At 35.7% G+C, this 27,703-nt stretch overlaps 2 protein-coding genes across 7 annotated transcripts in view; both read left to right on the top strand.

Annotated features, from left to right (window-relative positions):
- LOC107041849 (protein artichoke) overlaps positions 1-12,389 on the top strand; it is a 37,441-nt gene extending 25,052 nt beyond the window's left edge. For 4 of the 5 annotated variants that reach the window (XM_015262626.1, XM_015262625.1, XM_015262624.1 and 1 more), the window contains 2 exons: positions 8,674-9,074; positions 9,852-12,389. In XM_015262626.1, the coding sequence (XP_015118112.1) occupies positions 8,692-9,074; positions 9,852-11,472 (2,004 nt within the window). In that variant the 5' untranslated portion in view covers positions 8,674-8,691 and the 3' untranslated portion in view covers positions 11,473-12,389. Of the gene's footprint in view, positions 1-2,410; positions 2,486-8,673; positions 9,075-9,851 lie in introns of those variants that run through there. The other variant, XM_015262628.1, reaches the window with a different exon arrangement.
- Positions 12,390-15,812: 3,423 nt separating this feature from the next.
- LOC107041846 (phospholipase ABHD3) overlaps positions 15,813-27,703 on the top strand; it is a 29,972-nt gene continuing 18,081 nt past the window's right edge. Inside the window, exon 1 of one of the 2 annotated variants that reach the window (XM_015262620.2) lies at positions 15,813-16,081. In XM_015262620.2, the coding sequence (XP_015118106.1) occupies positions 15,986-16,081 (96 nt within the window). In that variant the 5' untranslated portion in view covers positions 15,813-15,985. The remainder of the gene's footprint in view (positions 16,082-27,703) is intronic. The other variant, XM_015262621.2, reaches the window with a different exon arrangement.

Below are 27,703 nucleotides of genomic sequence, written 5' to 3'. Positions count from 1 at the left end.
AAGGATGTCATTGAAAAGGGAGCGCAATTTCACCCAAAATTAAAAAACAAAGCAACCGGTTTATCGAATAGAAGCTTATTTGCCTGTGTCTTTAAGACTCCTGGAACAATAAAATGAGGTCTGTTCGATTATAAAGGGTGGAATATCCCGATCTTTTCAATCACATCACGGAACCTTTCATGTCACCATATTTTCAAACTGTAAGGATCATTTGGTTCAAAAACCATTCGTCCAATGATTTTTCGTCCAAAAACCACTTGGTCTAAAAAACATTTTGTCCACTGTATTGTTACGTGTCCCTCTTCGAATCCTAATTCAATTGTCGATTATCTGGAAGAAGCCTCCTTGGTAACGACTGTCTTTCTGGGTGACATTGATCTGTCATTCTTCTTGGAGATCTATTCGACGATTCACGCTGTTACTGTTACCTTCCAACTCTAATTAATAAACGGCTCCAATCTATTTGATAATTGTGGCATGTGCCTCTCTTCACTGAATACTACAATATTATACATTCAATTCGAACACTCACTCCATAATTGAGTGACACCATGGTGACTTCACGATTTCGAATGATTTCATTAATTTGAAATTAGTGATTTCAGAAAAAATGAAGCCATTGAAATCCCGATGAATGAAATGAATAAATAACAGAGGTGGGGCAAAAAGGGTCGTGTCAAATTATGAAAATCAAAACTGGAAAATAACAATGAATTCGTTTGATTCCACTCCGCCAATCTTCAGCTAATGATGATGAAAAGCGGTCCATTTTACCCCAGTCTTCGCTAATAATTCAGAAATAACAGTCAAGTTCCAGAACTTTATATCAGAAAAGAAAAAGTACATAAATGATTTTACAAATAGATTGTTGTAACATTAACTCATTTATTTAGAAATATTATTCAACTTCATCAAAAATCCTGTCAGGAAGCCGGAAAACTTTACTCTCAGTGATCAGAAGAGGAGAAAGTGTTCTTCGGTACTGGCTTATATTAACGTAGTTGTGAGCACTCATTTAATATACGATATACTCAAGATATACCAATGGTAAAGAACACCTATATTTTTGCTATTACCACTGACACGACCATATTCGCTCTAAAACTCCCTGCTTCGCTGAGGTTTCCCCTAATAAACAAGTCGTTTTTTTCCTCCTGAAATAAACACCAATCACCGATATCGACTAGTACTTCTCGTTATTTCTTCGTTCCAAACTCGGTGAATTCTATCACTACTGAGGTTTAAATGATCTTTATTAAACAACCAACATAGTGAGGATTTGCTAACTATTGATTTTTGGCCTGAGGTATCTGAAACTGTAACGAATGGACTTTCTGGATCCATACGATAATAATCACATATGGCATTTGTCTGGGAGTAAGTAAATATGGGATTTTTAGAGAAACCAGTGTAACAATGAGTACGGCATTTTATTATTATCATTAAAATATACTGTGAAAAATTTCTATCTGAAATTTCCGGTACACTTTTTGGAAATTTTTATCGAATTTAATTAGCCCTGAAATTTCAAGGAATTTCGTAATTGAAAATTCAGAATTTCGTGGAAAAATCAAAGAGAATTGTAAATTTCAGTTCCATTTTTCCCTGAAAATGAGAAGAAAACCAGAGAAATTCCGGTAAATATATTCTTAAATTTTCAGAACAGTGACACTGAATGCGATTTAGCATAAAAAAAAATCACGAAATTTCAGATTTTACTGAAATTCAATGTAATTTGGCACTGAATATTCATATTAGATTGGGAATTCAAATACATTAAGGAATTCTCATCTTTATGCTGCTTAAAATTCTGGAATTTTACTGCATTTCAGTGAAACCTGAAATTTCATGATTTTTATTCCCCTAAATTGCATTCAGTGTCACTGTCCTGAAAATTAGTAGTCAACTGTCCATGAAATTCTTTTTTTTAACAGTGTACTTGCACGGTTGCCACTACGCCAGTGCGTCACCGATATCGGTGATTTCAGACGATTTCACGTGATTTCGGAGATGATTTCGAAAATAATTTCGCGGAGCTGAAATCACTTGATTTCAGTGATTGTAGTGATTTTTTTTTTTTTTTACGGCCTCGGAGTCCCTTTTTCGGGTCCCATTCGGCACTCTATCCAACCCTATGCATGCGGCTGTGGATTCTACACTGTACCGCATTCGCACTTCTATAGAACATAGAAGTAGCATGGGGAAACCACAGAAAACCCATGCCGGTACAGGCGGTTTCTCTATTAGCAACCTCCCGCTCGCCGGAGCCTTCCGTTGAAAAATTCGGTTCCACGGGGAATCGAACTCACAACCTTTCGCACACTAGACTTGCGTCTAATCCACTCGGCCACCGACGTCGGTGATGATTTTAGTGATTTCACGTGATTTCGGAATGATTTCATGCCAGAGTGGCGCCGTGATTTCGGGAGTGAGTAGTCCTTCGGAAGTAACGGCCGGAAACGGCATAAACACACTATAAGCACAGGTAAATATAACCACATAACCGTGCAACCCAAATCCAATTACTCATTGATAACGACGCGAAACCAGAGTAACGTATATACGTGATGATGATACAAACTCCGTCGAACAGTGGGTTTATAACCAACATCAAAGATACATCAAATTCAAATTCCCAGGATAAGAAAACCAAAAACCTAGTGGTCAATAAAGAAAATGTTTTTAGAAAAAATTGTATCAATTGTCATGCATTGTGATCTCGTTTCTACAAACGAAGTATTTTCAGACAAACGTGTATTGATTGTCAACTATAATCTTGTTTATATATCAATTACATGATTTCATAAACAAATTGAATAAATATTTCACATGATTTACCCGGATGTATTTTTTTAAACAATTAGACAAACATTTAATTGAACAAAAAAAATCGACGAAAAAATGATTGGACGAGAAAAAATTAAACTAAAAGCATCATTGGACTGATTGACGTTAAACGGAAAGTAATTGGGTGAAAAAACTTTGGACCAAAATTACTGGACCCGTTCTCAAATAGCGCATTTGACGAACCGTGTTAATTTAAGAATATTGCTCATGTAAGTCAACCATTTTTTATGTTAAAATCGTTCATCAGAATCTCAAAGGGAGGACGGCATTATAGATGTCACATGGTACAACCTACACGGTTCGGAATCGGTATACCTCGTTAAAACCATGACTTTTCGCTGAAGAAAAATGTTTTTGAGGTCCTTAATTCGACCAACTAATAGGACTAAATAATTAATTAATTCATGAAATTACTATTTTATGTGGACGAAGGTTCACCTCAAAAATTTATTTTCTACTGAATTTAAGCGGAGTGTCCCTCGAAAATTTGAAAAAAACTGCAACTTCTCTTTTTCCTTTCAATTTTTAATTATCCTTGGTACCAGCTCACTAAAATTCCCTTCCCTGCGTATTCATACAATCCCATAGAACCAGATCAATTTTTGTCTGTTTAAAATCGCAATATCAAAATAAAAGAATACTGTGCGCACTTTCTGTAATCATTATGCTGATCTTACGCATAACCTCCGCGAACCCTATGTGTAGAAGCCGATTAGTTATGCGTGAAATACGCATAAAGTGTGCGTGAAGTTAGTTGATGAATAATTGCGTAAAGTCCGCAGTCTTTATGTGTATCTTACGGTAAGAGTCCACAAAGAGAAAAAGTGGATTAGCTTTGCACAATAGTTTCTCGATTCTAGAAACTCATGTTCTTAACCTTTATCTTCGGTGGAATGATGAAAACGAACGAATTTGGGAATTGTCTTTAAGAACAAATATTTTCTAAAACCAATGCAGAATTTTTCTTAATTTTAGAACATTTTCAGATTAAACTCAAAAATCACGGCCGATGTATTTAATCAGAAATAGAATAAGAATAAGAAATATGAGAGTTAGAGTAAGGGTCACGAGGGTCAGATTAAGGATCATGAGGGTCAGAATAGTGGTCACGGGGGTACAATATAGGTCCAAATAAGGGTCACAAGGGTAGAATAAGAGCCCAAATGAGGATCACAAGGGTCAGATTAAGGATCATAAATGTCAAATTGAAGGTCCGAATAAGGGGCATGGAAGCTAAAAACTAAGGGTCACGAGGGTCAAAGTAAGGATCTTTATATATCTCTCTATATTATAAAAATCCAAATCGACTTCTGGTGATGAGAATTTAGTACTCTAAATTAAGGGTCACAAGGGTCTGATTAAGGGCCACAACGGTCAGAATAAGGATCACGAGGCTCATATGGGGATCATATGGGGGTTGGCGAGTGGAGCGAGCAGGGGGCGTAGCCCCCTAGTTATTGATAATAATTAATTTAGATAAGTGCCAAAATACTAGTGTTATAAGAAATAGTATATTTCCCACCAAGGGAGGGAAAATAAAGGAGTCGTGCCCACTTGCAGACTTACCATTGGTAAGCACGTGGGTAAGGGTTCTTTATTTTACCTCCCGTGGTGAAAACGTTATTTTTCGTCACGGCGTAGGCGAAAAGGCAGATTTTCCTCCCGCGAAGCGAGAGGAAAATGTGTCCCTTCCGCCCGCCGTGGCGAAAATGAACTTTTCAAGATTGAGGAGAAAATTAAAATTTAAAAAAATCGATGCCCACTATAAAAATTAGCGATAGTGCCAAATTTGTGCAATAAATAATTTATATTTCTGGGGTGCCCCGAAAAGGCATGTTATGTGAAGTGACAGCATTACATTAATTGAACGCCAGTCGCGCTATGCGGAGAGGGAAATATTTTCATCGTTACCGGGTTGCCACTGATTGAAACACCCCAGTCAAGCCAGAGGCTATTGTTTAAAAAAATAAATGAAGAAAGAAGTTCATGGATCAATTTTTTATATTGATCAAAGTTAAAATGCATGTAAGAAATTGTCAATGGTGAATAATCATTTTTTGGGCATTTCAAATTTATTTCTCCTCGTTACACTTATCGACTCAACTGGAGATTGTTCATACTACTTGAAAGTGCTAAACCATCATATTCTCAAACGGAACAATATTCTAAATTCAAGAACGCTGTTGTCTTTAATTTGAGAAACATTTCATTCTCAATGCAATGAATATTGTTTCGAATTCAAAGAGAACTTTTTCTGCTTGGCGTTTTATTGTGTAAACGATATTTGCTTGTAACAGAAAGACATATTTTCTACTCCCATGAATTTATACACTTGAAAGTATAATCACAAGATTTATTGTGCAGAGTGATAAAAAATAAGGAAATAAGGAGCATGGAAAGGGTTTTTTGGCTCTCCGGGTTTTTCTTGACAAATCGAAGACGACGGCTCACAGGAGGGAGGCGGTCTTTATGTACTAGGGGGTTAATATTGTTACGGAGAAAGACTCTTGAAAGCTTTGAAAAATGAGATTCTCCAGTTTGAGGGGGAAAATGAGAAATTTATTATTTAATTTGAACGAAAATTAATCACTGGAATTAAAAAGTGAGGTTTCAAAATTATTTATACAGCTACTGGGCAAACCATTGAAACCGGGAGTCATTTAATAATAAACAAGAAACTTTGTTGATGATAGCGAGAGAAAGTCAACCAATTAGTAACTTTTCTACTTTGGAACTTTGTGAATGTATCCAACTGCAGAACTAAATAGAGATAAATAAAACACGATGAATGGAAAGCGGAGAATTATTGGCGATGCTCACTGGCGTGGTATGAAACTTGACGAAAGGATCGTAAAATATGATAAAAGTCCAGGGAAAGAGAGTTTTGTTCTGTGTGAATGGTTATTCCTGTCGATTGATTAATAATATGTTTTTTCCATGAACATTGATATACGAATGTCTACGGTACATGAATTATCTATTGTATGAAATATAACTTTCGGAAATGTTTTTATTTTTCATGGAATCAATTCGCGAGAGCATTCTGAACATGAAGATATGGATTACAAATTTCAAAAAGTGATTTCAAGGGTGGAAAACTCATGATGCAGCAGTTATTCAAGACAACAGTCCTAAATTAATAATGATAGCACCTTTTCTACTATTTTACGAATCTTCTACAAAAAACCAACTTATAGATTTTTTTTCTCATTGCCCAAATACTTTCTAACGGTAACACCTCTTGTCACCAGTACATTTGATCACGGGACAAATGATCACAAATTTGATCACATGGACCGTCATGAAGTCGTCACAAAATATTTGATCATAAGTTATTTTATTCACGAAACAATAAATTGCGGTGGTTGTTTCGTATAGGTCCCTTTACCCGAAAATTGAATCAATATAGTGATTTTTGAGTGGCATTAGACGGGAGGGCAGTTAATATTCCGATCCTTACCACTCGATTTCAGTTTTCGTTCAATTGTGGTTTCGTGTGAATATAACTGTCCGTCATCCCTTTACATTTTGGTTTCCACCAAAGGGTAATAGATTATTGCTACTCAATGGGTATTTGTTTGATAAATACCGTGAAAATGCCTGGAAGAAGACTATCACTTCTCAATATCTGCAAGATTGCAAGTCTGACAAAAATTGCAACGTTTCACTGTAATCACTGATTCTATTCATTATTTTTTTTATGTATTTTTTTTCTGTACTTTCTTACTTTTTTCCGGTAATCTACGTGTCTTTCTTCTCTTTCCTTATTCATTTCTGTAATAGAAAATTCCGATAATTTAATATTGTATGATTCATTTTCTAAATGATCTAATTATCCTGTGGTCCTTTGTCCCGCGATTAATAGCCCTGTGATCAGTAGTGGTGTAATCATTTCTAACAGTTGTAAAATAAAACATCACGTCAAGACTTCAAAGGGTTTAAATAACAAAATCATTAAAAAATATTCGTTGACCGAGTGCCGAATCGGAACCTCTGATGTTTAACTACAATTTTCGGAAAGAATTTTAGTGTAAAAAAATCGATGACGACCTTGGACATCTTCAAAATCCAATACAATTCCGTTCATCGACTGTGAAAAAAATACTAAATACATTCAGCCACTAACCCACACATGCGTACATTTTCGGGATAAGAACCTCTAGCCGATCCTAAATCATCTCCACCCAAAATCTCTGAAGAAAAAACTTTTCCAATTACAATACCTCCATTCACCCCGAAAAGGCATAAATAGAAATCCAGAAAATCCGAGGTTTATTGTTGGGACCCATTGACGTGTGATATAAAACTTGACGAAAATATCATAAAGTATCGAGAGAATTTCGGGTACACGATTGAATGTGCTCAGAAACGTCTACCCCTTAAAGTATGAATATCTAAAGAAGAAACATGGAAATGGGCGCGAAACAGAGGCCGGAAATGAATGTAGAAGCTGGATAAAGAGGGTTTGGTAATGGAGAGAGAGGGTGGAATGAGAAAGGGTAAAAATATTCCCATGATAGTATGGAACATTGGGGTGGATGAAGGAGCCAAGAGGATCTGAGTGGCGCCAAAGGCGGGGCCCTTTGATGCCAGTTGGGATACAATAAGAGTCAGAAGATATATGCGTTGGATAGAGTGGCAATAGTGGAAGCCAAAGGCAAACGATTCGTTCTGTCGAGCGTGTAACGCGCGAACGAATCCCTCTGACACAGGAGTTTGGGTGTCTATGTGTGGTGAAAAGGGAATGAGAATGAGAGAAGTATAAAGAGAGAGAGAAAGCGCGATGACGAGATGGGGGAAAATGAAAAAAGAAGAGAAGAGGCTTTGGGTTGGAGGGGTTGGTCTGGTGTTTTCTCTGGCACTGAGTCCCTGTATCCCTCCCGCTTCCCGTACAGCTACTAGAAATGTAGAAACTGTCGCATTCAACTTTTCCATTCCCCTCCCCCCACAAGTAAAATTATTCACACGCAAGTTCGCAAGGGATAATTGCCACTGGAGGTTTATGGTTATGCATGTTCCGCCACCCTCTGCCACAGATGGAATTTCACTTTTTAACGTATTTTTTTTTCCTTCATGGATTATTTTTTAATTAATTTATTCGGTTCATATTTAATACCACAGTGTGTTTGCCATGTTTTATATTTAGGAATGCGTGAGATTAATGGTTATGATAATTTTATTCCATTTTTCCTATGGGATAATTCTTTTGGGTGGGGTTCCATGTTACGTTGGGGTAACACATTTTTTGTGAGACGAGGGATTTTGGAGTCGCCGAAGCGGGACATTCCTTGTAATTCCACGGATTCGGGGAAAGAATACATTTTGCAATATACGTCGTGACATTCAAAGTAATGTGTAATAAAATGCACTAAACAGTATATCTCGTTTTTTAATATCAAGAAACCGGAGTGTAATTTTCTTCCAAATCTACTCGATAACAGCGACCATCTAACTTATATCTCTTTAAAATAAAATAGAAAAAATATGGTAGTACAATAGTGATAAAGATGTCATGGTTGCGGGAGGGTACTTGGAACGTATCGACAAGCCAATCCGGCTTTGCTAGCCTACTAGATCCCCCCCGGATGATCCCAACCGATATTCAACCTGGCCTACACGTTACGAGTTTGTTGCTTCAACCCCCTTTCCTGTTTCCGAGAGATCACCAGACGCCATGAAGTAGATAATGCACGGTGGGTCACCAGAACCCCTTCGAGAAAAAAAAGTGAAGGGGGGAAAAATCGAAAGAAAACACGGAAGTCGAGTAAATATACGCAATATATTCTAAAACTAATATTCTAATTGGATTGATCTTCTCTGTTCCAGATCACTAAGCTAGTCACAATGCTGAAGACAATCTCGTTAATCGTCCCATTGATGCTAATTGCATCAATCCCACTGCTTAATGGTGAACTTGTTGAGCAGAAGTGCCCAGTCGACTGTGACTGTCACTATTTTCGCATCAACTGGGTAACAGACTGTTCCGAGAGTAATCTGACTTCTGTACCATATGACGAGTTGAGTCCAAATGTCTACATACTCGATATGAACGGTAACAACGTAGAGCACTTGAGCCCATTCCCAGACGACATCAAACTTCGCAGACTGCAGATGGCACACAATCGTCTCACTGAGTTGACTTACGACTCATTTGCTGGACTCACATATCTCCTCGATGCTGATTTCTCATACAATATGATCACCCGTGTTGATCCCGAGGCTTTCAGGTAATTGTTCAAATCACTCGAGTCATTTATCTTGTTCTTATCCTTCGTTCTGTTTTGTTTCCCTATTCTATTCTGCTCCGCAATGATCATTCACGCGTAAAAAAATATATGTCCAAATATATTTCACGTATATTTCAATCATACACTGAGAAAACCATCGTTTTTGAGAAGTACGTCTTTACTTATATCAAAAAACTCGTGGCTTGAAAATTTTGAAGAGCAAAATTCGTGATGATGCGAGAGAAACGAGACAAAGGAGTTAAGAGACATGACGAGACGAGACGAGAAGAATCTTTCGAGACAATGACAGAAACGAGACGAGACGAGAAAAGCCGGTCGAAAACTCTTTTTCTTGATAAGAATTCGTTTCCTTGATATGAACCAATTACCCCCATCTTTCGGGCAAGTATAAAATTCTTTGGCGTAAGATTTTTTTTAGTGCGAGATATTTTGCGCTTAGTAATTTTCGAGCCATGAATTTCGTGATACAAGTAAAGAAGTACTTCTAAAAAAACTTTTGTCTTCTCAGTGTACGAGATATAAAAGCGGCAAAAAAGTTCTATGCGAAATATATGTGCAAAGTATGTGGCATATACGCTCATATAGATCAAATATATGTAACATATTTTTTTTAAATTTATAAATATATTTAACGCATATATTCATTTCCATGTGGGCAGATCCTTCAACGTACTAAAAAGCAAATGCCGATGTTCTGTTTTCCTTGTTATTTGTCTGTGGTGAGTCCAACATCACTCAAACTGGGCTTCATTACAGGGACAGTCCGGGTCTGATAACTCTGGAGCTTCAGAATAATCCCCTGAGTGAAGTAGAGGGCCATTTCCTCAACTGTCGAACTCTCCTGTACCTAGACTTGAGCACCTGTGGAATTCGCCGTTTGAATAATCAATTCTTCCACAACACGACCAATTTGAATAAACTGGATTTATCGGGGAATCCACTTGAACGAATTGCTCCAGGCCCTTTCGATCATCTCACTAATCTGGAGTATTTAAAGCTCAACAATTGCACCTTGAGTTACATCTCGCCTGAAGCGTTTACCCACTTGGAGAATCTCCGAGAATTGGATATGTCGAACAATAGCTTGAAGTCAATCACCTGGACAAGTGTATTAGCTCCTCTTATTCGTCTTGAGAATTTCAACATTGGCAATACGGGAATAACCAATTTACCAGCTGATGCATTCGCAAAAAATCTATATCTTCGTCATCTTGTACTATCTCTCAATGAACTACATCATTTGGATATTGAAAATACTCTTGGCCATAACCTTCATAATCTCCAGACCCTTGATCTCTCAAACTGTGCCCTCCAAGATCGCTTGTCCGAAGAGACTTTCAGAAATTCGAGTAAACTTCGTGTTTTGAATTTAAGCGGCAATCCTATGTTCGCCGGTGACTTAACAGCAGTACTCCGGCATCTACCAAAACTTCATAAACTTTCATTAAGTAATTGCAGCCTCCGGAGATTACCAGATGCCTTCGATGTGCTGGAACACCTCCAGGAACTCGACATATCCCACAATCCTCTATCAGATGCCTTCGTTAAGCTACTCAATCCCTTGAGATCACTCGAGTATTTGGACATGTCTTATTGCAGTCTTGGATATGTTGGTAACAATACTTTCGCTCACATGACAGAGCTAAAGAAACTCATTTTATCAGGCAATAAATTGCACACACTTGATGCGGATCTTTTTGCCAACTTAACGAGACTGGAGAGTCTTGAATTGAACAATTGTGGTTTTACAACTCCCCTAGATCCGAAAGTATTCGGTAAAGAGAGAATTTACTCGAGCGTTATTGAGCTTAAACTCAGTGGAAATCCACTAACAATACCTGATGAAGGATCACTTCTACCGAAACAATTATCCAACGTTGAGATATTGGATTTGAGCAATTGCAATATAGTGGAGCTTAATGAGAACGTTCTCTCGCGGAACAAAAATCTGTCACAATTGAATTTATCTAACAACAAGATATCGGATCTCAATTTTTTGAAGAAATTACGAAGACTGGAGCATTTGGACCTCAGTAATAATCAAATAAGGACCGTAAACCCTAAGATGTTGAGATCCAACACTCATCTACTGTCGTTGAATCTAATTGGCAATCCGTTTGTCTGTAATTGCTCGATTGTGGAAATGTGGGACTGGGCGGTACAGGAGAAGAATGATTTGCATGTATTAACTGGCAGTCAACCAAGTGAATTCGCTACGGGTGCAGTTAAACTGAGAAAAAGTTTGAGTTGCACTTATGACGATGAAACTTACAGAAATATTATGAATCAAAGGCCATTGCTGAGGAAAGGGGATCTCTCGCCACACAGAACTTGGGCCAAGTATATTCGAGAGTCCAATTGCGACAGGAGAGCATGATATAAGGGGTTTCAGCATCCTGCAGTAAATACTATTCAGGACATACTCCATCGGAATAGAGTAGAACTTTGAATTTTTATTACTTGTATCAATGTTACTATTGACTCTCAATCATCCTTTATTTTTGGTTTTATTCATTCAGTAATTAAGAGGTGAAACAATGTTAGATGATTTATTGTTGATAGCTACAATCACGCAATCATCGCGAAATTTCAGAGTTTAAAGTTTAGAGTCAACTGTATAAACTGTCAAAGCACGAATTCGAAGTTTATCGATACTCTTTGCAGGATGCTGTTTATTTTGTCCTAGTCTATTTGAGATTCTCCAGAAAACCAATGATGAAATTGTTTATATATTCTACTTATCACCATCGATTGGTCGTTTATTTGATTATCAATGGCTTTCAGTTCAGCCAATAATGTGTGCTCTCAATGTAGGTGGCTTTCGGTTATCGGAAAAAGGGTGCTAGCAATTTCATGACTCCAATAATCGGGCATACATGATGAATAATATTGGAGTTGTCTGATTCAAGCATCGATTAATGTACTGCCTTTACTAATATCGAAAATTCAACCACGTGCCATTTATAACCCATTGGTTTTTTAAATTATTTATTGTGGTTTATAGGAAATTGTGTGATAAGTGATGGCTAAAAAATCAAGAACAACCATTGATGCCAAATTTTTCTAATCAAAATAAACGAAAGTTGAGATGTAAAATCAATATCAACCACGATGAGACAACAAAGCACATGTGAATGATCTTTTTTATTGTATTATTGTATTGCAGGAGAACAAATGCTTTAGTATTCACTATCGTCGTTACTAACGATTGATAATGTCTTCCCCTCTCCCATTGTCTACCATTATGACACTCAGCCTATTGTGATGTAATAAAGAACATTTCGATAATTATTACCTATAGAATATTTCATTGATCAATCCCCAAAATGTGTACCATTCCCAGTTCACCAATTTTATCGTTCAAATCAAAGATAATGAAACTGTGAGTCCTGGCGGAAATGAAATCCGTGATGAAATTTTAATCTCATTATATTCGGGTTATCACATTTGTGTCAATGAAATAGATCTCATTTCTAACTTCCTGTGTCACTTCCTAGTTAGGTGGTTTCCACAATGCATATTACAGTATCTAATCTTCACCATATTGATTCTAATTTTCATTCTTTGTCAGCCGTGATGGAATAGTCTTCTACGAATCACCTTTGAATATTTGTAAATTTCCTATAATGAAAATTCCTAATTGAATAACGCAATGGAATTGTAGATCACAGATAAATTTAAGTAGTACATTGATTATTGCATCTGAAAAGTTTATCAAATTTTATTCGCAAATTTGTTTCAGGGAGGTTCAATCCTTGTTAATGAAAAAGCATTCAATTGCAATCATTTTTATTGTTGTTTCCGAATGGAAGTCTTGTATTTGACCGATTTTTAGATTTTCTAATTTTAATTGCAAAGGGTCTAGAATGTTATGAAACGTGAAGGAATTATGTTTTTAGGGTCATGTCTGGATGTATGTATGTGACAACTTGTTTTGAATTGTAATTACGAGCCACTGTAAACAACAACAAAAATTTGGACCCATAAATTTTGGTAGAAATTTGCTCTACTTTTCGAAAAAAGAAGTTTTTTATGTTTTTACGTATTTTGGGAATACATATAAACGTAACATGGAAAACTCAAGAAGAAAATTTGAAAAGACCGCCGGCGGTGGCCGACGAGTGGGTTAGACGCAAGTCTATTGTGCGAACAGTTGCGAGTTCAATCCCAAGTGAAACCGAATTTTCCAAGCTGGGTTAGAGTTCTTCGCGTTTAGGGTACCCTAAACGCGACGGACAGTAAAGTCGGTACGGCTTAACTCTACACAGCTTCATTTCTACACGACTACAATTCGACCACTCATATCTACACTATTGAACGGGTGTGGTACTACCCATCTCGACCGCTGGCAAATTAACAATAAAACCTTGGCACAAATTCAATTGCCGAGAGCAAAAAATCCATTTCTATACGGAAAAATGACGGACCACAGACATGTTTCTACACAAATTCTTCACCGGCGTGTCTGTTTATATTTATCTGTATGTTTATCCATATGTCTGAAATATTTATCCATTTAAATGTTCATTCATATGATCCAAAATATTTATCCATATGTCTGAAGAGTGAAATAAATGAATTATAATGTTTTCCTACACATATACGGCACATGTGGCGCTGCATTTTGTATAATTTTGAAAATTGACTAAGTTTTGATCCAATGGATCGGATCCTAAAAGCTACAGGCGGGCTGAGATCCAGCTCTGATCAAGTAGACATGACCTCAGTCTGAGGTCAGACTGCCTAATCCTCATTTGATCCGATTCGGATTTTATGCACGTGATTTTCATTTGAATTGGGTCAATTGAAGAAAAAACTAAGGTTCGGATCCGCTGCACCTGATCTTATTTTGAACAAGCGATTTCCGTGAATCGAATTTTTAATATTAATTCTCAATTTATTTATCAAACAGCTTTAATTGAATGTACGGGGTGAGGGAGGGATGATACCAGAAATATATATAGTAAAAGAATCAAACTTACAAGCAAATTATCTTGAGTACAAAAAAAATCATCAACCTTTCATTTGTTCATTACTGTTGTGATTATTAGAATTATCTCAAAATGCCCCTTTGAGTTCACGAGAGTTAAAATCCAACTTAGGCTGTCCTCAGTTCACTCAAGAAGAATAATCATTAACAAGATAGATTATCAGATCAACCCAATTCAGATTTGCACTTTGCGCAATTTGCTCTGCCCTGAGGATTTAGTGCATATACTCTTTATATGCCCATTCTACACTCCGCTGAGGCTTCACTACTTACCTAACTATTTGCACAATCCTGATACTATTAACGAATCTAATATCTTGGCTTTTTTGAATTCTAACAATTTTCGAGATACAAAAGTTTTATACTGCTTTTTGCAAAAATCCTTACAACTTCGCTCACTTGAACTAAATGATTAGATGTACTCGCCTCAATTACCTTAAATTTCTTTTATAAGGTTTTTCTTTTTTCCGTATAACTTCACGAAAATTGTTTATATATTTGAACCAAAACGTGTTTGCAGAACCTTTTAATTCTTGGAACTTGGAATCCTGGTACTATCTATTATCCTTACGCGATCTGTGAGCTCCGATATAATATTATTGTTCCTATTATTATTATTATTATTATTATTATTATTATTATTATTACTATGATTTTTATTATTATTACCATTATTATTTTCTCATTGTATCATACAGTTCTACTTCTATCACTTTATTATGGAAAATTATCTTGTTTCTTTTGTAGCGGGAACCCCCTGCACCAATAATACCATGTATTAACTTGCAGAAATATGTTATTATTATTATTATTATTAGAATTATTATTTATTAATGAAATGGATAAAATTTTAAATAAACAAATTTTCTCTCAGGATATACGTACAAATCCGCGAGATCATGAATAATTTCGAAGTCGACAAATATCCCGATACAGACCGTATAGGCAGAACAGAAGGCACTGAATAATAATAGCGCGATAGTCTAATGGTTAGGGCATAGCATTAGTAATCGTAGGGTTCCCGGTACGATCCCCAGCATCGGCAAAATCATAAGGTTTTTTCAGCGGTAATTACTGTAGGAATTCATTAGGAGAAGCGATCTACAGTGAAAACATTCCATTATCTTTTGTTTTGAATTAATTATCATGAAGAACTGTTATTGGTTCCGATTAACAGGTCATCCGATTTGATTTTTCTTAGAAAAAAAATTTCCGTAAGAGCTGTTTCTGAGGTCCCATTCTGCTCTAAAAAAAAAATTCATACAAACTGGAAAACAATAATAGAGTTAGAAAGGTCCAGTTGTGCTCAATTTTCGTAGCATAGGCGATACTTTTTGATAAAAGAGTGGAAAATAAAACTTGAAGAAAATGGCGGCAGTTTTTCATATATAAGTAGCGGATCTGCTCATATATATATTTTTCACAGTCACATTCCAATTGACAACTCCATTTCAAATATGAACTTTTACGTTACAATAGATTCATTCACAATATACGATGTTATGTACCATCGTAAATTCAATTAATCCTTGATCTATTCCATTTTACGTTACTGTTTGATCATTCTTGACACTTGCCATTTTCCTTTCAGAGAAACTTCTATCACAAATTTGAGCGGATACTGTTTCCGCAGTGTAATGAGTAATATCGTAGCTGTGTAATATTTCATCCGCAGTATCTCCTTTATTTCTCCCGACTATGTATTGCAAACCCCCCCGCGGCACTTCCAAAGTTCCCTCTCGCACGTCGGTATTATCGCACGCCTCAGTCTGTCGGAACCCACGACACGAGTGTAGGTTAACTCGTGTCGATAAGAAAAATTACTTAATCATTTCGCTTCCACTGATTAATCTCTCAATCCAATAATTCAATTAATCACAGTAAGTATTCGCTCGTTAATATGTTGGAGGTACTTTGTGAGATGCCAAAAGTGGGCTACGGTCTTTCCCTGCTCACTGTTGGCTACTTAATTTATTATCTCCGTAAGGCTGTCAAGGTGAGTAACACTCTATTGATCTCGGTGTGTATATGTTGACTGCAATGCGCGCGGTAGTTTTTTTAAATGTCACAATCCGCACTCTTACTATTGGATTAAAAAAGTGTAGACCCCTGAGCTTGAATTTCGGAAGTTTTTCGTACGTCCGATGATTGTGCCACGCACTCACTTCCGGCTTTCTATATTTATTTGTTGTCTAGAATATATTTCTGACGAAAAAAAACTGGAACAGATATTTAGGAATGTTGCAATATTGAAAAACCCTACAGTACCAGGGGCCTATAGTTTTCAATCGGATAGTAAAGCAATCGCAGTGATATCACAGTCCTACAAAATTCTGGATTTTTTTGCATAGATATATGGGATTTCCACCACCCAAAAATTTTTTCACACGGATTTCAAATCCCCCTGCCAAATCCCTTGAAATGATATAGTTTCGAAGAAAAAAATATTAAAGCCCTCAAAATTTAAAAATAAAATTTTTTTAAAAAAAGTATAATAAAAAAAATTGAAAATAATGTTTGGGTCGATTAAGCTGAAAACAGTAAAGACTGGATGTCATATACTTAGATGGGGTAGAATAAACGTTATCGAAAGTCGGAAATTATTCACAATACCGGTTTCCTTATCTTGTTTTTTTACTACTTATCCGGGAGTATTTCTTTGAACCTACTTTTTTGCTTCCAAATGGAAACATTGTAATCGTGCTGTTTTCATATTCTCTAATTTTGATTGGAAATGATGTAGAATGGTCTGAAACGTAAAAATGCGAAGATTGGCGACCATGTCTGTCGGTGTCAATGTCCATTGCCACCTTTCCGGTGGTCAATTTTTGGAAAATTGAGTAATTAATTGGCTAAACTTATTCCAAAAAATCTGAAATTTTGTCAAATTATAGACCTCAACAAGGAATAACTCTTTGCAAAAGTTCAGCCCGATTGATCAAATAGTTTTTGAGAAAAAGCTATTCGTTTTTAAATCGTTTTACGCTAATATCTTGGAAGCTAGTCAACAGATTTCAATTTTTTTCTTTTCAAAATATTCGTTTCGATGCCTTCTATCCGAATCAATCAAAACATATATACCCGTTCATACAAAGTTTTCGAGATATTTCCGTTATCAACTTGAAACTTGGAGAGAATCTTCCTCTCATGATAACAATCCTTCCTATTGAAAATGAGCTCAATCGCATGAGTAGTTTCCGAGATATTTGACTTTCTCTGAAAACCTTTTATGTGCAATATCTTAAAAACTACGCAACCGATTTCAATTTTTTTTTCAAAATATTTGCTTCGATGTCTTCTATCAGAATCAATCAAAAAATATACGGCTGTTCATACAAAGTTTTTATTTCCGTTTTTCTATTTTTTCATAAAAATCCTTGTAATCACTCTAGCTTGTGCAAAAATTGAGATATCAACTTGTTTCTGGTAAATTTCGACCTATTTCTAGGAATAGAAATGTCGATAAAACAGTTGCACCGTTCACCCCCTTGCCTTAAGGTTTAATTGTTTTACCGACATATCCGGAGCCCAAAAACACGTCGAAATTTAAAAAAAAGTCGATGTAAAGAAACATCCGGATAAGTTAAAAACAAAAACATGTGAAGACAACCACAATAACACACGCAATGGTTAACAGTGAAATTAATTCTACAGGTTTTCTAATAGTTTGTTAGTAACCTTTTTCAATCGAAGTAATTTCCCTTGTACATTTCCAAATGGTACACATTGAAATGCACCGAAAGGAATTGCGCGTGCATTTCAAATTGTGTCACATCAATGAGTATGTACTCGGTTAAAATGAACCTTGGTGTTTTGTACATATTTGATCGAAACATTGTTGTTCCCACAGATTAGAATGTCCATACTCTTTCTGGCACAACTAATTTAGCAACGGTCATTAATTGCACGGACGTTTTTTTCTCCTCCACGTATCAATAATATACACCTCTTTCAAACATGCTTGCATTAGGACATTAAGGATATCCAAATATTTCGTTCAAGTTGGCAACTTTTTTTCAAGCAAGATTCCAGTTTTGCCGGAAATCTTACCATCCCCATACTTTTTGGATTTTTCATTGTTGAATGCATTTTTTGGGAATTTCGTCAATGAATATTGTGAACAATATTTTATTCAATTTCACACTTGACTCTCGTTGGTCTAGCCTTTAATGACCATCCGGCAATACTGCACATGAGTTCCATATAACCTCGTAAATTCGATCCGAGTAGTCACTTGAGCGGACCGTTGCCGACATCAGGAACGCGCGGATCGAGGGGCCATTCATTTGGAAATCCAGTGACACAGTGATTAGGTACTGATTTCATGTGACTTCAGGGAGATTTCCATGATTTTATGCAATGATTGATTTCATGTGATTCAGACGATTTCAAATGGATCCAAATGTTCGGTTTCATCTATTTACGCAGGAGGGGGGAATGAAGTAGGAAGAAATGGGGATAGAACCTGGAGGGAAAGCAAGAAGCTATGAGAATGAAATAATTTTTTTCATGTATTCGTTCAAATATCTATTTCTACACGGAGAGAAATGTTCAGTAAAAATTACAGAACTCACAATTCGCTCACCGATTACGGAATCGACTCAGAAAATTTAAGTGGCGGTATCGTAATTTTTCACAGGAGATTCAGATAAAAATTACGGAACGCTGTGGGAAAATTCCTTGACAGTTCCGTAAAATTTCCTCCAGCCACATTTCGCTCTGGAATTACGGAAAAGATACGTAATTTTTATTGAATATGTCTCTCTGTTATGTGTACCGGAGCCAAAACTGAAGATTCCAGAAGGTCGTACAAGAAAATACGCGTTTTTTTCACTGAATTTTCTTTCTATGTGAAAAATAATACACGGAAATGGGCATACGTAGAAGAATACACCACAAATAAAGCGAAAAACTTTCTTTCTCTTTTATGCATTCGAAAGGGACTCATGGGTTTTGCTGATTTCATGATTTCATGAGATTTCACCGATTGCAAGTGATTTCAATTGAAATCACCTGAAATCAATGAAATCCCAGGATTTCACTGATTACACTTAATTTCAACTGATTTCATGCGATTTCAATCGTGAGTCACAGTGATTTCGCAAATGAATGGCCCATCCGCGCGGATTCAAACCACCCAATATGACTGTCGCGGCAATCAGGAAGCTTTTACGTTGATTGTTTGAAATTGTCTGTCCGGAAACTTATATTTTTCAAGGTCGCAAAAAAACTAGAGTATAATGAACAATGTCATACACGGTTATGTGTACGAGAAAACGTTTTAAAACTATGAACTATTGGATGGAAGGTGGGAGTATATAGCTCTGATGGACGCAATGTGTTCAATTTGATTTTTTCAAAAATAGTTTTCTCAAAAAACTGTTCAGAAACTCAGGTTCATATTACGCATAAAAAATACTCTTGGTCTATTTTATAAACTTTGAAGAGGATTTCCCAGAGAAAAAATTGCTCAAACTACTTGGATATCCTTAATAAACAACAGATTTTTGTTTTCAATGTACTGACTGATGCCAAAAATCACGAAACACTGATTGAATCCATAAATGAAATATCAACATAACCATACATGTGTTTTATGAACATTTGGCGTTTCATACATCAACCAATTTCACACTTCAGGAAATCAACGGGATTTGTTGATAACACTCCACACATTAATTTATTTACGAATCATTAACTTCAAAAATTAGGTAATTCTGCCGACTCATTTTACACATTGATTGATACATTCAACGTATCCACCGAGTAACACAGTACCTCATTTACAAACTCATTTCCAATTACGAATGCTGTAAATGCAATTTCACGAAAAATACAATCTGTATTTCGAAGTCCACATTGTGTACTTCCGATTCACGCATGTATAATTCGTAGCTCTAAATGTGTAAATCAGAGATGTCGAGTTTGATTGATACATTAAATGTGTTTTTACAATACGTGTAATGATTGTGTTACCAACATATACAGTTGATTTCTAGAACTGCGAAATTGGCTGATGTATAAAACGCCACACGTGCATGAAGCAGATGCACCGTATGGTTCAAATGATGCCACAATGGACGCCGAGCGTGAAACAATCGTTCAACTATTTTTCAATTATTTTTGACAATTACAAGCGTTGCATATACCTTGCGTTGGTATCATTGTGGTAGCACCCTTATGTTGATATTTCAGTTGCGGATTCAATCAGGACATTGAAGACAGAAGAGTGTTGTTTATTAATGTACTAATGCTAGTGTGTTTGAAAGAGGTGTATATTATTATTACTTGGAGGAGAAAAAACGTCCATGTAATTAGTTACCATTCCTGAATTAATTGTGCCTAGAAGAATATGGTCATTCTGACATGTCGGAATAATAATGTTTCATGGAAATATGCACAATACACCAAGATAGGTTCTAACCAAGTGCATTCTCATTAATGTGTCACAACTTAAAGTGAAAATTTTAACCCTTAAGGCTGGTGGTTGCCATCCCACGTGCAACTTCAGACAATTACCGCTATGACTTTCTTTTGATAAATAAATGCAATTTTATTGAGAAGGTATGAAATTTATTATGAATTATTGCCTGTTTTCAATGAAAACTACTCCATCCCATCTAAAAGTGAATTTGCGATGTTTTCTTTGCTTTTTTTCAGCTCAATCGACACAGGAATCATTATTTAATTAAATTTGAAAAAAACCATTTTGATCCACTTTGAGGACTTTAACATTTTTTTTCTTTGAAACTCGGTCATTTTGAAGAATTTGGCTAACGGATTTGAAATCAGCGGGCAAAAATCTAGTGCTGCCACGAGAATCTGTACGAGACCTCACGAGACAATACTTTGGAAGGATCATCTCGGTCTCAGTAAACACGGAATTTTTTTGGTTTCGTCTTGTATGGTCTCAAAATACGCAGTATGGACTTCTCGCGTGATGACTCCAAGTCAGTTTATCTCATCTGGGTTTCCAGTTTTTCGCGTTTTTTGTACGTAGAAGAGCGAGACAAAATAAACGGAGACAAAAACCGAGATTTTACATAAACAAGTGGGAAATTGCTTTTAGATTAATGTAGTATAGTTTTTTTGCTAATAAATCGAGATACATACACGGCAGCGTATCGGCCAAGAAAAGTTTTGACCGACTGAGCAAAACATCAGGCCGAGCGCACCGCGTATCTCTATACACGACAGAACTTCCCCCTCCACTACCTCTAAATGATTTACATTCGGTATAATGAAAACGGGACGACAAATCGGGAAAGTGTCGTTAGTTACATTATATAAATCGCCTATGAGCTTTTCAACTGTGTAACTATGGTATTTTTTGGATTAACAGTAAAAAAGATACGCGCATAGCAACGGGTTGATATTCACATTCTCGCGATTCACATTATAAAGTCGGAAAATCAAGTTGTAACGTTGGCAGCGCCGGTCCAACTGAGCCTCATATCCAACGTTGAAATGTTGCCACCAGTGCATTTGAATGTGGGTTGTGATGTTGTTATGGAGAACCACGGAAAATGTTCTTCTTCACGTTAAATCCCCTATTAGAATGAAACGGAAAACCTACTCGGTGTTCTATTTTGTTTTCTCTCGTCGAAAATTCGAATTTCATCCCGCCATATCTATATTCATATGCAGACCTCGGACATAAAGGTAGTTTATGCACTGTTTGTGAGGTTATCGGTTTATGTTTGGAATGTGACAGAAGGGAGATGTGTCGAAAATATTGTGATCAAGTATTAAATGTCCGTGAATGTTTAAATTCGAAAAGAAAATATTTATTTTTCTCCGACTGTAACAGAAAATGTTTTCATTTCGTGGAAAAAAATTCACTAAATTAAGTGACAGTGAAATGCGAACAATTTTGTGATTATTTAGGAAAAATTAATAGGAGACGGTGGGATTAAATGGACACTTTGAACCCTTTCCAAAATGTTGATCTCTTATTGAAGTGTTGATGAAATAGATTTTTTTTTTAATTAAAGTACAGTCAGCCCCTTTGTAATAAGCTTAGACTGAGCTCAATCAATAAATTCCTTGGTTATAAATATTGAAATAAGAAGTCAGAAGAGTCCATCCCACCCAATGTTTCCCTAATATTTTTAAAAACAAAAAAAAACAAAAACAGATGTTTTCAAAAAGAATTCTTTGTGAACATTTTGTTCGACTATTTCTATAAGGAAATCAATTCATCTTTCCACGAAATACAATCCATATAGGAATCATCAGAGCAAAAATTGAATGAGGAACCAAATCAAGTCAAAAAATTATTAATAGATGATTAAAATTTGAAATTCGGTGCAGAGAATAAATCTGGAGTAGAACTGTTTATTTCCCTTCAATTGTTGATTCAAAAAATGTTCTATCTTATGAAAAATGAATCAGTTAAATTGAATTGAAAAGAACAAATTTCACCGGATGTAAAAACAGGCCTTGCTTATTTTGAGAAAAAATAATGAAATCTGCCTAAAAACACAAAAATAAAAGTTTTTGTAAAAAAAACTGGGCCAAGAAAAAGTTTTGTTTGATTCCTACTGGGAAGTCGAAGTTTTTGAAAAATACATAGAAATAAAAAAGGAAGCCAAGTCAGTAATTTTGAATAAATGGTGATAGTGCACAATCAGGTTTCTATAAGAAAAATAGATCTCAATGGAATAAGTATTCTAAAAAAATTCTCCATGAAATAAAAAATCAGTAGGAGCAGGACCAACGTTCTTGGTGCAGAGTTTTTCAATTCACTGTCTGTATCAATCTACTCCTCCATCCTTTGATCCGCGCCAAGGACGTTGGTCCTGCTCCTGCTGATTTTTTATTTCATGGAGTATTTTTTTAGAATACTTATTCCATTGAGATCTATTTTTCTTATAGAAACCTGATTATGCACTAATTTGGCTTCCTGTTTTATTTCTATGTATTTTTCAAAAACTTCGACTTCCCAGTAGGAATCAAACAAAACTTTTTCTTGGTTAGCAATACGCTTCCGAATGGTCATCTTCCAAATTATCTTCTTCTATGTTATATAATTCATCGTTACATATTTTATGAAATTCAATGAAATTTCGTCTTCAATTTTATTGTGTTATATTTTTAATTTAGTTTAATATATGATAAAATTTCAAATATCCAATAATATATATCTATACCATCCATTTATTCGATGAAAGTGAAGTCGAAGTAGGTCGTTTTAATTATAATTAAATCAATTTTAACCTTTGTTTTTTTTATTCGAATAATCAGTAAAAGTAAATTTTCCAAAAGATAAAAATTCCTCAAACTTATGAATACTATGAGAATAATTTCCAAAATTCGTTTATAAATTGAATGGAAAAATGATGCTATCTATATTATGGAATGAATTTGAAACTTCATACTTGAGGAAACCATCAGAAAGTTTACTTCCAGAGCAATTTACGAAAAATTTGAAATTGACAAAAATCATTATAAAAATCAAACCAATGAATATAGGCATCGTAACGAAATTTCAACTTCGACAGAGTGGCTCTGAAACTAATATTTTCAGTTATCATTGAATGACCTTAGAGCATGATATTTAAAGATATTCTCGGAATTGTAATTTTTATAAAATGCAAAATTTTTGAAAATTATTCTGTAAATCAAAACAACGGTTAAAGTTATCGCCTTCATCTTTGAACTCGGTCGAAGGTCTCTTCGGCCGAGACATTGAAAGAATTTTTTAAAGCCATTTTTTAAAGTCGATTTCAAGGGCCAAGGACTGATAAAACCAAAAAATAGGCATTTCTTTCGGGAAATTCAGGACTTTTCCTAAAAAAAATCGATGTAAAATTTTTGTGTAAAATTGAAACTGTAGCCGTCAGATTTATTTGAAAAGGAAATATAAAAAAATTCTATCTGAGATTTTCTTAACCTCAGATGGAATCCACTATTAACCGAGTTGCGAGGCTAAAAATTTATTACAAACCTCTCCTGAATATGTACAACAACGGGGGAAACTTGCAGCCCAATCCAAAATTTGACCCCGAAAACCAGGACAATATTTGGGAGAATCTGCCATATACATACATATGGACAGAGTCTAAAAGTGGCATATTCGGGCTTTTTGGATCATAACAGGTTGATATAACACAAAAAATCCGAAACTTAAATTTGAACGATTGTAATGCTTCCATTAGGAAGCAAAAAACCCGCAGAACTTGAGATCGAGATGAGATAAGCTGTCTCTGAGTCATAATGAGAGGAAACTATACTGTCTTTCAAGATTGAGACAAAACCAAAGATTTCCATATTCATTGACAACGAGACCATCTCGCCAAAGTGCAGTCTCGTGAAATTTCTCATGGCATCACTACAAAAATCTTTCGAGTAGTGGCAGTCTCGTCCCTGTCCCCAAAAACTGGAATTTGGTAGAATTGCATGTATGAAAAAATCCTATAGGATTTTCTATAGCCTATCCTATAGGATTTCATATGAGATTTTCAACAGGATTTCGTATAAAATTTAGGGACATAAGAGTCAATGAGGGTCAAACGTGTCATAAGGGGGTCATATATGGGTCCTAAAGGGTCATATTATTGAAGGGTAATATGGGGGTTATATGGAGGTCATATGGGAATCATATCAAGTTCATATGGGGTCACATAAGAGTTATATGGGGGTCATATGAAGGTCATTTGATCCTCACGAGCCTCCTATGACTCTTTGTATGACCTTATGAACTTGTACATCTCCTTTGTATGACCCTCGTATGTCCCCATGTAAACCTTATGTGACTCTTATATAACCCACATATGACCCTTATATGACTTCCACATGATCCCCATATGACCCCCACATGACCTTCATATGACGCTAGGTTCACATAGTAATTTTCAATTTGATATTCTCTCCGTGTCCCATACCTGAAATCCATTGTATGTGACACTCTATTTCGCCAATCAAATTTTCTGCAGATGTTAGAGTAGGGTCTTCTAATTAAAATTTAATAAATTAGGGCATGAGTTCATGAATATCTGCCACTCCATCGCATTTATAATTTATTACATTCTAGATTTTGGGTATAAAACGAATGAGACAATTTTTGAAAAATGAATACATCACTTGTTTTTAGCCCGTGCTGTAACTTTGTATTCTCCAGAAAATTGACATTTGGCTTAATGACGAAAAATACTATCTATGGATAAAAAAAATGACTCATGTGCGTAGACTTATGAAAGCAAAAGCATGCACATTTACGTAACGTCTTGATAAGCTCGTGACCTTTGTATTTCGCCGCAATTGTATTAAATTGAATTGAACTAGAGTGATATAGATCAGGAGACGATTCAGAAATTCTATGCAGATTATATTGAAAATATTTTGAAAGACAATATCTTGGATTTTTATTTAGATGGCACATGAGCATATGATGCCATATGAGCAAATATCGTTGGCGAATCCGGTGTCAGAGTTTTTGCCATTTTTTTTTTCGTTTCCTTCGAATATACTTATGTATAACAAAGATGTCTCGAACAGCAGAGATCCCAAGGTTTAATTAATGGCACTCCACATGATCACAGGATTTCCGTTCAAAATTCTTCGTTATGATTTAATGCGTTGAAAAATGCCTAAAAAAATTGAAACCATACCGCTTGATGTGAAATTTTTAGCAATTTTCAAACATGATGGTCATTTTTCTTTTACCTCAATATCATATTGAAAATTGAACAATAAAATTTCAAGGATTGATTTAAGTTTATGCTTTATTTTTTCCCCTAATCTGATAATTTTTTCCAAAACCTCAAACATTTGCGATCGGAACCATGTTTCAAAACTGTTGCTCGCATACCGCGGAGCCGAAAAGGAAATGAAAAACAAAAAATGAATAATTGGAAAATAAATTTTTCATGGTTTGATCATGTTTTTACAAATTCGATTGATTAGATAGTTATTTTTTGGTACATGTGGCTTTCTCATTTATTATGAAGGTCATAATATGCGAAGACCATGAAAAATAAATGTCCGGAATATTCATTTTTTGTTTGCCACTTGCTTTTCGGCAGCGTAGCATACGAACAAACAGGTTTAAAATAAGATTTTAATCGGAAATTTTCTGAAGTTCTTGAAAACAAAATCAGATTGCTAGAATAAAAAGGGGGAACAGGTTCACATCAACTTTGGAAATTTTATTTTTCAATGTTCATCATGAGGTTCAGGTGAGGGAAACAATGTTCAGAAAATTTCCGATCAAAACTATGTTTTGAAATTTTTCAAGCAGTTTTGAACCCAATAAATTATTTATCTATTTTTATTACGCTGGAAACCCTTTTCGGGTTTATTCAGCGATCTACGCCCCTACCTAACCGTGCGACTGCGGCCGACTTTATGCACTGCACCACATTTGTCCCCTCGCGAAAAAAAGGAAACTCAGGGAACCACAGAAAACCTGCGTCGGTACAGTCGGTTACTCGATTAGCAACCTCCCGCTCGCCCAGAGCTGAGGTAGACCAAGCCCTCCAAGGAGAAATCGGCCCAGGTGAGCCCTTAATCCCCTGTGCAGAAGTTAAGGGCCCTTCCCAGCCGGAATCCGAAGCCCAGCCACCAATTTCAAGATTTAACCCCTACGAAGAGAAGTTACGGATATCCAAGTATCTTTTACAGTTTGGTATAGACCACACTATAGATTCAACTATTTTCAATCATCAAATTTGTTAATCAAATTGCGTGAGAAAAATTTGAAAAAAATCATGAATATTCTGTGTCATTCAAATTTCATTTTGCACAGAATTATTATTTTTCAAACATTCGTTGTTTATAAATAAATAATTAAAATTGTTTAAACTTTCGGAAACCTTCTTTTTTTAGGCATGAAATCGATTCATGGTAAAATTCTGAATATGAATAAATTTGTTACGATTCCGAACAAATGATTTTTATGGTAGAAAATTGATTGTTCATAAATTATTCATTGAAAAGGCTCATAATTTTCAAAAATTGCAACTTTTTAATTATTTCATCGATCTTCCTCCAAAAGTAAACTTTCAAAGATTTCTTCAGATTTTTATAATGTTTTCTAACAGGTCAATATCAAGATACAAATTCAGACCTGCAAAGTTTAAATAATAAAATCGTTGTACAATGTCCGGAAACCTGGGATCAAATGGGGCTTAAATGAAAGCTGTGAGGCTCGAATACCAAAGTAGAAAAGCATTTCACTGGAGAAAAAATAGCCAAAGTACTTGGATATCCTTAAGGGGTAACGGAACCAACCACAAAAAGACGTTTACCAAAAACAAGTTTTCTTGGATTCTATGCAGTGAGAATTAATGAAACTTTTTCCCCGTATTGAAAGTAGCGGAACGCATCGCTCTCTTCTCATACTTTTCTTATTTATGCAAAAAAAAATTGCAAATTATTTAACGGCAAAGACCAGGGTAAGGCCAACCCCATTTTATTTGTCGGAATCTGCCAAGTCATGGTAGAAAAACCGATTTTTCATTGCTCAAGCCCAAAAAGGGCTCTTTTACCGACGGTAGTTAAGCATGAGAAGTAGGTCTTTTTACCGTTGAGCAGTATAAAAGTGAGAAATGCACTACTTAGGAGTGAAAAAGTGAGAAATGCACTCCTTAGGACTGAAAAACGTGTGGCGCCACCC

The sequence above is a fragment of the Diachasma alloeum genome, unplaced genomic scaffold, assembly GCF_001412515.2.
Source record: "Diachasma alloeum isolate Michigan unplaced genomic scaffold, Dall2.0 Dall_scaffold_00381, whole genome shotgun sequence".
Taxonomy (NCBI): domain Eukaryota; kingdom Metazoa; phylum Arthropoda; class Insecta; order Hymenoptera; family Braconidae; genus Diachasma; species Diachasma alloeum.
Note: the sequence above shows the minus strand (reverse complement) of the source record. Positions and strands in the feature narration are given on the sequence as shown.